At 41.5% G+C, this 12,503-nt stretch overlaps 1 protein-coding gene across 2 annotated transcripts; it reads right to left on the bottom strand.

Moving 5' to 3' along the window:
* Positions 1-5,847: 5,847 nt before the first annotated feature.
* On the bottom strand, positions 5,848-9,817 carry LOC126783437 (ethylene-responsive transcription factor-like protein At4g13040). 2 transcript variants are annotated; one of them, XM_050508906.1, is made up of 7 exons: positions 9,657-9,817; positions 8,483-8,548; positions 8,156-8,256; positions 7,729-7,810; positions 7,078-7,258; positions 6,426-6,547; positions 5,848-6,337 (listed from the first exon to the last, which is right to left on the bottom strand). In XM_050508906.1, the coding sequence occupies exons 2-7, from the start codon at positions 8,523-8,525 to the stop codon at positions 6,198-6,200; spliced, it is 669 nt and encodes a 222-aa protein (XP_050364863.1). In that variant the 5' UTR covers positions 8,526-8,548; positions 9,657-9,817; the 3' UTR covers positions 5,848-6,197. The 2 variants fall into 2 exon arrangements, with proteins under 2 accessions (XP_050364863.1, XP_050364864.1); XM_050508907.1 differs by lacking the exon at positions 9,657-9,817 and adding an exon at positions 9,332-9,412.
* Between the last annotated feature and the right edge of the window lie 2,686 nt (positions 9,818-12,503).

Genomic DNA, 12,503 nt, shown 5'->3' with positions numbered 1-12,503 from the left:
AGGACACATAGGCCTGCTCTTGCTCCTTGGCCAGTGATGTACTCATGGATGATTATTTTTTGCTTTCACGATGAAGCCATGTCTATTTATGTCTGTTTTAACCTGTACTAAACCCCATCGTGTCAATTCTGTAGAAGTCACCCCAACTGGACGACCCTTGGTATCGATTCCGGCAACTCCTAAAGGCCTCATGTCACCATAATAGTATTCCGCATCCAAAAGGCAGGAGGCGACGGAGTATGGTCGATCATCTGCTCTCACTAGCTCTGCCTTATCAGTTGCGGGATCTCACATCAGCATTTCTTGGTGTAGAGTAGAAGGGATGCAATAAGCTCTATGTATCCAATCCCTGCCAAGTATGATGTTGTATGGAGCCGTGCAATCTATAACGAAGAATGTCTGAAACAGCTCAGAAGGTCATATCTTGACTTTGAGGATCAAAACGCCCAAGGTCTTAGTTAAGTTGCCAGCAAAACTCCTGACCTTGAGATTGCTACTGAGAACATTTTCCTTCGCAATGCCAAGTGCTTCGACTATTTTCACTGTAATGATCCTAACTGCTGCACCGCCGTCGACAAGGATTTTGTTCACTCTCTTACCCTCCATCTCAGCTGATATGTATAAAGGTTTAATGTGCTGAGTCATGGCCGTTGTAGGCTTTGTGAACATCATAAAGAATCTTTGGAGCTCTGTCATCGTGTGAGATTTATCAGCTCCTTCTTTCCTCGTGTCCTTCTCAACAGTTGGCACCTCTGTAGATGACAACTCCGCGACTATACCCATCTCCTGAGCATGCGTCTCACCTCCAATGAATAAATAAGATGGCATCGGCCGTGGAAGAGCATACTTCGAGGACAAATTGAATACCATGTTGCAACTAGGAACAATGTCTAACCTTGGTATTCCTTCCTCGTCGCTATCTCCGTGACATAGGCTAAACATGTTGCAATCTGGCGTAACTGTCATTTCTTCATCATAACCTTCCTCCAGCTCGTCCTCAGAAAACCCTAACCCTTGCTCATCACCACCTGATTCTTCCATATTGTCATCTGGAATGGACTCAGTTGGTGTTCGCGAGGGAAACTTGCTTCTGAGAAACTCCGTAAGTGATTGCTCCTGATGAGCCTTGGGAGAAGTAACCACTGCCGCCGTCTCCACTAACTCTGGAACCACAAGTGTTGGCTCTTTCGCTGTTGGAACCACTAGTGCTGGTTCTTTGATCTTCAGTTTCTATTCGAACTGTGGCTTGGTTCCCTCTGGAACTGGTTCCTGATGGCCTGGCTTACTTACAGACCTTTTAGGCATCCATTTAGATTGCGCAGGTCGAGCAACACTACTTCTCTGTTGTTTCTGCTGGATAGCAACACCATGTGCGTGTTGTTTGTTTGTTGCTCTGCCGTCAGTGGACGCGTAAGACAACCTATCATGGATTGAAACTCTTTGTTTAGGAGCAGTTTCCATTGGTCGCTCAATTCGATTAGGAACGCTTTACCTAGGGTATGGCTCCCTCCTATAGCGATCATTCCGGCGAATGTGCACATATGGCTTGAAACTAAGTTTTTCAACTGTCTCTCGCAACAACCAAGGTGGCTGTTCTAGCTGATCGCGAGAGATTTTTCCTCTGTTATACGCCTCTAACATTCGCTTAGCCCTGCCCCATCGTTTCTGAACGTTCCTCTTCTGAGTTTTTGTAGCTTCCATTGCTCTTCCGTGCTCCTGAACGTACCAGACATCGAGTTTTAGTGACCTCGGCGCAGGCGGTATGTATGGCCGTTGTAGTGCCTCGCGTGAAGCCTGAGCTTCTAGTACCCTCGTCCTAACTCGCTGCCCTCCAAGAACGTTCGCGACCCCGCCAAGACCTGAGTGTGGCCTTTTCAACACTTGAGCATAAGTGTATGTCTGAACTCTAGCTTTCTTAGAGTTTTTCCTCTCGAAAAGATTTGTCGGCGAGCGAGGCCTCCGATGCCTTCGCGACTCCTCGTGTCTACGAGCATTGTCACAGTTTATGGAACACTCTTTCTTGCATCGATTGCAAAGAACATAAGTTTTTGCCTTTGCGACATTCTGTTCCTTGTCCTGGACAACACTTCATTGTTTACCCGGGTCAGATTGCTTGGTTCTCACAACCTCCTTCGCCATGGGCACTCCTTTCGATGTTGCCTCCACACCCAGATCGGGATCTGAAGCAAATGACAACACTCCCTCATCTAACCACTACTGTACCTGGTTCTTGAGCTGTATGCAAATACGAGTATCATGAGTCCAAACGTTATAAAACTTACAATACCGTTTACCTTTAACTTCTTCCACGGTCGGGAACTCAGTCCATGGTACAATGGTTTTACCCTCAGTAATAAGCTTGTCCAAGATCTCATGAGTCAATGACGCATCATAAGTGTACTCAGCAAACTTGGAAGGGCGATGAGTCTTCAACGGTGTTGTCAATGGCGTAACCTCCACCATTGACACTGTAGGGAAGGGATCAACATCGACCCAAGCTGCAGCTCTTTTAGTGTCTACCCCAAGCATTCATTTGTTAATCCAGGTCTGCAACTTATCCTTGAGCTTAACACAATCAGCTGTGTGGTAATTGAACAAGTTGTGAAACTTGTAGTACTTCTTCCCTTCAATCTGCGCTGCAGTAGGCATTGCAGTGTCATGCTTCACTCTTCCACTCGCGAACAACTCATCCAGAATTTCTGGAGCCTTGTGAGCGTTGTAGGTATACGAGTCATACTCGGGTTTGGTGAATGCTGCTGTAGAAATCTTGACAGGGTCCCTGGACATCTTCAAAGCCTTAGACTTCAATGCCTGTCTTCCAGCTATCTCTACGGCAGCTACTTCATCATCTACCTCCTCGACCCACTGCTCTTCGTATGGATATGGTGTGTAGAAAAGATCTACATGCGAGTAGATAGTGGAAACCCTATTAGTTCCGGATGGAACTGCATAGCGTGGTTTCAAAGTTCCAGGGTGATAGGACACATGTGGACCTTTTGGAACTGTAGCACTATCCTCCATCTCCCTGAGGAACACTTGGTAAGAACCTACCTTGTTCATTAAATCAGCCATGCTAGAAAAGTAGGCATCATGATGTTTGGCCCACTGACGGGTCTCCAAACCCTTTATGGCGATGTGAATGGCATCCTATTCCGCGAGCGGTGTTCTGCACTTTGCTTGCTGAACCTTGAACCTCTTCAGGAACTCCACTGCCAACTCCATTGGCTGTTGATACATGGAAGTCAAATATGACAAATCCACTTCAGGTTCAACACTCCCAAAAGTCGTTTTAAACATTGTTTCGAGCATGGACCAATCTGAAATGGACCTTGGCGCCAACTTGGAGAACCAAGACAGCGCCGGTCTTGACAACGATGAACCAAAAGCCCTCATCTTGAAGACTGGATCAGATGCATATGGCCCGCAATCACTGTGGAAACGCAATATATGCTCAGCAGCATTCTCGGAACCCTCTCCTGAGAAAGTCTGGAACTTTATTGGTCGGTAACCCGAGGGCTAAGGACACGCTGACACCCATTCCGGGAATGGACTTGTATATGATATGTTCACAGCAACATGACCATGATTGGTCCTCACACTTTCCTGGATCATCTTATGAACCTGCTCCTTAGTAAGGCTCCGACCTTCTTCTACTTCCTGCTCAGACTCTTCTCGATGTTCCTCTCGCCGCTCGCGACGGAACTGATGTTGACGCTATTGTCTTCTGCTTGGTTGAAGAAGTGCCAATGCTTTTTGTAAAGCTTCAACCTCGGGAGTGTTCGACCGTCTGGAACCTCCAAGCGTGAACTTTCCCTTCTTAGCCTTCACCTTCTTCCTCCTCGCAAGTTTGACAAGCTCAATATCTGATTTGTCAGCCTCATCACCTCTGGCCTCGTCCTCTTCAGCGCCGTTGTTAGTACCGGCTATATCTTTCTTGCTGGACCTAGCCTTTTTGGTGGCATTAGGCTTGTCATGGTTCTGGCTCTCGTAAAGCCCGGTGACAGTCCGTTGGATTCCCAACGCCTCTTCGATTTGCTTGAATCGCTCATCCTGACCCGCAAACTCTAAGTGAGCATTCTTCGCGTGCTCATTAGCACCCAGAACCAACTTCTTCAACCTGTCGTTGGTCTCAGCCAGACGCTGACCCTGTGTCGACTGTAGTTGCGACACATTATCCAACATTCTCTCAACTGTAGTCATTCGATTGCCGAAGGACTCCTCCAACGACTTGACTACCGTCGTCAACTCTTTGAAAGCTAGTTGCATGTCTTCCGGTGCCACCATCACTCCAAACTTCAGTAATGCCTCAACCGCTGTTAAACCTCTACAAGTCATTGTGTTATGAGGAACACAATGCGAATGCTCTGGTTTCGAGCAAGGGGAATATCCTCGCGAGTAAGGATTCCGGCTTGCTATCTTGACACGGTCCCACTGGGCGTGCCAAATGTTCGCGCTGGGAAAACGGATCCTCCTCAGAGAACAATCAGCAACCCCCGGTGTCAAACCCTAGACGGTTCGACCCTTCGTTCTCTGTTGTTGTTGGCGTGCCAGTACCTTTGAGTTAGGTACAACTGTTGCTTTGTTTGACAATGATTGCGCTCCACGTACTGTCTTCTTCTCAAACGATTACTCCACAGTTGATGATAAACCGCTGAAGTTCGAATGACCTATACACAACCGGAGTTGCTAGGTACCTTTCACTCCACCTCAAGTAGATGGCTGATCTTACTTTAGACCGCTTGGAGAAAAGCAGAGCTTATACTGTGTCGTTAATAGCAGGACTCTCTCGCGAATGGGATTTGCTGACTAGTGCAGACTTTTGTGTTTGCTAGAAGCGAGGCTAGCGACTCAATGGACTTGACTCTAGTTGCCGAGGTTAATCGGACTTTTTTGCTACATGCAGTGCGAGGCGTACATCTGGGTAGCTCCGCTCCGATGGGAGACTTGGTTGCCGAAGCGAATCGGACTTTTACTCCGTAGAGAGATTTGACTATGCGGTTGCGCGATAGTTTGTTTGACGTTGCGTGTGTTATTCTGCGCATTCGACCCCCTTGTATAGAGAACACAACTTGTTCTTTCTTGCGAATGAAGTCTTGAGAACCTCCTAGTTGATTTAGATTCACCTTCCTTAATCAACTCAAATTCTATACAGCGATAGTCCCATAAATCTATTCCAATACGGCAGGTAATCTCGCTTTGTGATATATTTTCCCCAAATAACCGGTCCATGAGCCTAAATAGTCTAGATAATACCGGAGTATTATTTTAGGCCCAAACACCTGGAAGTCACTCTCCCATGCTCCAGAATATGCTCAGTAATAGATATGTGGACTTTTGTCCCACATTGGAAACAAGGAATGTGAGGAAGCTTTCTTTAGTTATAAATGGAAAAGGCTATTGCTGAACATAGTGGAATCTTAAATGGACGTAGTCATGCTCACTGAAGGCATAGTGACCCACTATAAGCATTGTGTCAATCTATCTTTATTATGCTTTCAGCTTTCTTACTAAGCCTACGGGTTTACACAGAAGTAAGAACAAAGGCGTCTGCAAAGCATGTTGTATTGTAAATCATCATTTTACGCCTTTATAGCACTTTGGTGTGTCGCTCATATTAGAATCTGAAGACGCATCAACATGATCAATACGCCTTCCTTTCTTTGAATTTTATTTTTTTGTACAAAGATTCATAGTGGAAGTCAACGAAATACACTTAGCCTCCTTTACAAGCAACTTCTTTTTGTATTAAGACTCCTATTTTCAACTTAAACAAGCCCAAGTTGATCTTATTATTAAGAAGAGAGAAACCGTAAGAAATACTAGAAATACCATTCTTTTCAAGTACTGCTAAACTCAAGGTACTGCTATGTGATTGCAGAATAGGAAAAGGTAACCTTCAGGTCATGTTTCTTCTGCAAATTAAATTTCTCAGGACATTATTCGTCTGCTCAGCAGCGAACAGCATGTAATAAATCAATAGATTTCTCATAGACACTGGTTCATTTGAACTAACAGCAAATGAACACTATGATGCTTCTAATCTGAAGCTACTTACTGGGCATTTGCCTAATAAAGACAATGAAATTTAGCATCTTTGCTCTAATATGGGCCTTTATACTTTAAAAAATGGAGGACTATCAGCTAGCACTTAACTGTTAAAACCGGAAATATCAGGCATTGTTCTCAAACCATTATGATCAAGAAACTCGTCTGTCTTCCTCCCCATCTTCCGAGGTTGAGAGACCATTTACGTCTTGCTTGTCTTCCCAGTCACCATGTTGTAATGGAGGTGTCTCAGACCTTTTTTCTGAGGCAGACCACTGCCATTTCTTGAGCTCTGAATTATATTGAGAAAGCAAACGATTAAAGATCTATGGTACATATAGGTCTGAGGGATGTTAGACAAGACAAGGTTGGAAACCAACTTTTGTTGTTTATGGAGTGACGAGTCACCGCCAAGAATTCCTCCCACTTGAACTTCATCAATTCTTGCTTCTCCTCTTCAGGAAGCTCAAAATTTGGCTCCCTCCCACACATGAAAGCAGCCCTGGATACAAATAATAAGATTAGTTTTATGTGTACCAATAACCAAAACAAATCATGCTTATCTTCCCCCATCACATTTAGCTAATCATATTCACTTTTGCATCTTGGGGAGTGGAACCACTATATTGTGAGACACAGAGAAGCTTAGGAGACTAGGAAAGATGCACAGGAAAATTAACATATTGAGCCTTTAAAATTCTAGCTTCCAGAACACAAACTAGTGAGGCAAAAACAAAGATACTATTCTTGAACTTCAAGCTGCTAAACATTCGACAGGGATAAGGTGTAGAAATATCTGACTTCATATTTTTATTAACATGATGCCCAGTCTCTAATAAAGAGGAGGCACCAAATAATCAAAAGAGAATAGATACTGCAGCTAACTTTATGGTTATCCAAATTATTTCAACCGGTATAAGTCATATTTGAATAGAGTATATCACTCTATCAGTGGGTTATGCACAATTGAATGAGCTTGTATAACCTGCTTAGTCAAAAAATAAAAAATAAAATTTGAAGATGCAGTTTTACCTGTCGTACAAATGAGCAGCCTCTTCTTGTGAACCAACAGTGCCCAAGTGAATTTGTTTTTTATCAACCTTAATTGCTGCCTGCCATTTCATATTTTTGAAATAGACACCTCTCATCAGACATGGTTCTTGGTTATGAATATGCTTTCTGCGGTGTCGTTTTCTGCGCTTAATTGGTGGCCCTATGAAGAGCATACAGAACATTAGAATTGATCAAAAACCGCAACAGCAGCTTAAATCCCAAACAGTTTCAACACCTCAAATTTTTTGATATGATTGCACATTATCTGAAATACTTCCATTTCTATACAAATATAGTCAGTTATGTTGAAATTCTAAGCTAGACATGAACAATCAAACAAGATTTTTAATCCATCCCTTTCTCCTGGTATAAAAAATAAAAATTCCATCTTGTCCGATGAATGAAAACACAATCACAATGTTCACCAGAGCTTAAAGCCAGAGATATGGAAGCCATAAAGATGAGTTTGCACATTTGAGCCTCCATTTTGTGGATCATTCCCTACTATGTTATTATGAGAATGATAATTTAACTAAGTATATTATATCAATTAGCCCATTCCACGAAGATGTGATCACTCAATAATAACTCAATACACATACTAATGGTTTTTTAGATGAAACAACATACCTGGAACGTATTTTTGAGGTTGCTCGTTTGCCAAGCTAGAACCATAAGCTGTTGATGATGGAGGTTCTGTTTTTGCACCACTCTAGTAATGAATGAAATATCAGATGATTTGAACATAAAAGCATCTACTTTGTTTTCCCAATAAGATTTTTGATTTCCTACTCGTACTTCTGTGTGTATCTTTCCCATTTTGGGTAGATTGAATTATTCGCAATAAAGCATACAGCCAGAACTAGATGCTGAAAAAACTTCATTATGAAAAAACTAGAAAGAACTAGCATCTTTGGGTCACAGAAAGGTCTGGAGCCACCGACATTTTCAAATTGTTGGCCAAGGCTCCATGGTTTTGGCTTTTTTTTTTTTCTGAGAATGTGGTTTGGTTAATTAAAACCATATTGTAATATGAAGTGACTGAATTCAGTCTTACCCTGTCTCGAAGATTTCTATTTTCCGAAGGCATGAGGTGTACATTGTCAAGTTTTGTGTTGTCACAAAACAAAGGAAGTGGAGTTAGAACGGAACTTCGCCCTGCAAAAACCAAAAATTTGGTAAGGGCCATCATTTAGTTGCAAACAGGAACGTATTAACTAATTTTCTCGTCATGAAAGCTGCAAATTTATTTTAAAGCTCTGAAAAGACAGAATAACAAAACTTAAAGCTCAACTAAGTCAGAATGTGAAAACGTATCAGAAAAACAGTGTTCAACAGAAGTAGTAATCGTATCTTGTATAACAGATTCCAACTAAGTTTTTACCAGAGCATAATCCCAAGAGCCTGCGCCTTCTTAAGCTCACCATTGTTGATGTGTATAACACTTAATCTGCAACGAAAAGGCAGCATTGATTATTATAGAACTGGACACAATTTCTAAAGATTTCCTTATGCTATTCAAGGCCTTGACATACATTCGTCAAAAGAAAAATCATCACAGAATTCCCAGTATGTTTAAGAACAGCATAAACGTTGGAGCATAATATTCTAATAATACATCAACTAAAAGAATTATAAACAAGATTAAAGACTGTTCCAACAAAACTACCATAACAAATTCATAATAAGTAGCATCTAAGATCACTGGGTTTTTACATGATCCAACAATCCAACTATCCAAGAGACCAAAATAATGTTTCTGGTTTCAAGCATTCAGTTGCAACCACCACTTAATGTCAGTAAAAGCTACAACAAGGAGCTGTCAAGTAGAGATTTTTATTGTAGATATGATTCCTATGAATCAACTCTGAACTCACACATAGCAGGAAGACTTAAACAAAGAAAACAAAAACTAAGAACAACTTTCCTGACAGTTACGAACCTTGTGATCTAAACGAGTACAGAACAATGTCAATGATGCTCATACAACCAAAACAATCCCCACATAAAGTACATACAATTCTGACTAACATTCTTCCATGCCCTGAGTTCAGCATCTATCCCTAATCAAGTTATCTGACTTATCTCTAGGTTCTCAATCATTCTAATTGGATAGCGAGGTTCAACCTCTGCTCATCCTCAAGTTCATTCAGCAAAGCAAAATCATTCACATGGTTAACTGCAAATCTTAACAAAAACCACCCCAAGCTGATGGAAAAGCCTAATCTCTGACCTTGGAAAGTGAAGTCAACCCAAACCAACCTACCACCTTTCATGGAATGGCCATCAGTCCATCACTAAAACCAAAAACCCCTACCAGAAACTCAAAAACAGCCTCCAAACATAACTCCAACACAAAACCAGAAACACAGAAAATCAAGACCAACCCACAAAGTCAAGAACGAAAGAAAACCAATCCCAGACCCCTTGAACCTCGTCAACGCAGAATGCCCACGACCACAAAAAACCAGAGTAGACAAGTCAACAATGGACCACCCACAAAGCCAGAACACATAACAAACCCAATGGGGATGAGAAAGGCGCCTGCTTTGCCTTACCTGAGGAGGTGGCAGTGGTTGGAATTTGCAGGAGTCCACAGAGGGACTTGGTAAAATCCCAAACAAGGATTATTTGGGATTTATTAGAGAAGGTGGTGGTGAAAAAACAAAACAAAAACCAAAACTGGTGTATAGTGTAGTTGTGTCTCATGCATCTACCACCTTTTGTTTTTGTTTTTGTTTTTCTTATTTTTTTTAGGTGCCCAAAAATGTTGGGCGTTTAAAGGGTGGTAGACTGGTGGTGGTATTTGGGTGGGAGACTTGGGGGAGACTAGTCTTTTGGTCTTAGATGGACAAGGGTGGAAGTGTGGAACTTGAGCTTCCGTGTACTTTGATGGAATTATTATTTTGTTCCGGTTTTGACCCCTTGGACCTTTAGCAAAGATAGTACCATTGCATTGGGGATTCTTTTGGTTGACCAAATTGGCCTTGGGGGGGTTTTGGCTTCATTAACGTTCTTGTTAAGGGGTTGGTGTTTGTTCATAACTTCATAGCATCCTTGTTCTTTCCGCTCTTGCATAAAAATCCTTTGTATAATTATTGCAACCCCATGTAGTTGAATTGGGATGTTTCTCAAACTTATTATGGTTCGTAACACGTGCTAAGCATGTCTTTCTGTTAACAATATGAAAATTTATTTGTTCATCAATTGTAGAAGAGTAGAACTCAAAAGGTTGTATACTTACAAAGAAATGGCTCACGTGAGTCATATGACTAATCAATCATGTGAGCTAACTACTAATTTAGGAAGGAAAAAGATGATGTTTATGGATAATAGAGATTATATTACTAACTTGGACCTCCATGAACTAACAAGCGAGAGTATAGTGGAGCTTTACATGGAGCAAATTTCTCTCAAAGAACCTTAGGTTTTCGTTCCTATCCGGCGGCTTGCCTATTGCCGTTAATGGACGTAAGGGGCTTTACGCACCATGTGGGTATGAAAGTATGTGTCGAGATCTAGGGCCGGTGCTATTTGGAGAGGTAGCATGCGGGTGGTTGGCTAGGGATGGTGGTGCAGCCATATTGGATTGGCAGCGTGTGTGACCGGATGACCGCGGCTGACGGGGGTTTGATCAAGCCTTGATTGACATCGTTTATTCACCTTTGCCTAGGTCTGGGCTTTTCTTTCGGCTCGGTCTGGCTCTGGGTTCTTTTTTTTGTGTGTTTTTATTTACTTATTATTATCAAGTTTAAGTCTCGTGTTGGGCTTAGGGTATTTTATCTTAATTTTAAAATTTAATTTTTAATTATGATTTTTAGTGCTCTTGAGGTAGCACTCTTTTGCAGACGGTGATCTTCATAGGAACAAATAAGTGGGTAAGATTCGTCATGCATTGTCATTGCTCCGTTTTTTTAGGGCAAATGAAAGCACAGACTAATCCAATTCTTGCAACGTTGTGCACATACATTTCGTTTTTTGTAACATACATTTAATCTTTTATGAGCACGATGATCGAGCCAAACAGCTCATACCATATTTACAAAAAAAATAGTTTCTTTTAGAAATGAGCAAAGTCAAATAAATTCTCCTAACATCAAAATGAACTACATTCTCTTTGCACCTAAATGACCTAATCCCAAAAGCATCAGGTCCGGGGCAAGGGTGGCTCACTAGCACATCAACAACAAGTACACACTGAAGGATAAATGGAATTAGTCCCTTTGAACAACTTAACTTCCCACTAGAAAACAATCTAAAACTGCCTATGCCTCCTTGACACAGTGAACCTCGAAAAACCTACAAAGAAAGAGAACATATGAAGAATCAGTAAGTAGGTGAAAATGAGCTAATAGGTGTCCATGGACAAGAAGGAAGGAGAAACAGATGATACATTTTTCCATGTTTAGCTCCAGTGTGGCAATAGCACAGCAGATTTCTGATTTCTAGCTAAGTTCTATTTCGAGTCTCTTACAATTGTTGCTCCAGCGTTTTAAACAAGTCAAAATCGAACCATTTGCATGATTAAAGACTACATTTTTTTTTTCGTTATTTCGTTTCATTAATTCTTCCGGTTACCACAATTTAGCCTTAAATCACCCTAATAATTTCAACCAATGATGAAGATATAGGTAGTACCTAACCTAAATTATGCGTAGTAAAAAGAACAATGAAAACCTATATATTTGCCTAACTCGTGAAGATGTATGTAAATCAATAATTGAGTAGAGATAGTAATACCATGATTGGTCATGTAGGTGACACTGACAGTGAAAGGGCAACAAGGGTGATCATGTCATCCCCGTAGAAACCCATTGCCACCTTCACGAGAGCAGGTAACGAAGACAGGGGCAAATCAGTCACTTCATAAAGTAAAGAGGGAAAAAGGAAATTATTAATAGTGTGTGTGAGATTGGGGGGTTGGTTGGTAGCGCGAAGCAAATGAAAGGGAGGCACCGACGAAACTGTGATTGGATGGACGGCCAGTATAATAACAACAAAAACGAAGATAATGTCCCGCCAACCAAACACGGCTGCCTGTTGGGACCCCTCCCTCCTAAACAAGTATTTAATCACCTCAATCATACTATATCTGTGCGTTGTTTGAGCAATTGAGTTTCCACATTACATTTCAAATCAATACGTTAGTGTATGTCTTGTTTGAGACTATTTCCATGAGGAAACATTGACATAAATAAGTTCATTATTCGATTGTAAGAGTAGGAGAAAGTGTTTCCGACAAAGTGATAAGCTATATAGTGACACATGAATATATCACCCTCTTTTTTCCTACTCGATAATGGTATTATTCCTTCATTTACTTTTCATATGCAATTTTTCACACACCTTGTGTTCCAATATAAGTTTTATGCCCACCGCTCCATTGCATATTGCACTTGAAAAGT

The sequence above is a fragment of the Argentina anserina genome, chromosome 2 (genome assembly GCF_933775445.1).
Source record: "Argentina anserina chromosome 2, drPotAnse1.1, whole genome shotgun sequence".
Classification (NCBI taxonomy): domain Eukaryota; kingdom Viridiplantae; phylum Streptophyta; class Magnoliopsida; order Rosales; family Rosaceae; genus Argentina; species Argentina anserina.
This window is presented reverse-complemented; position numbering and strand designations above follow the sequence as displayed.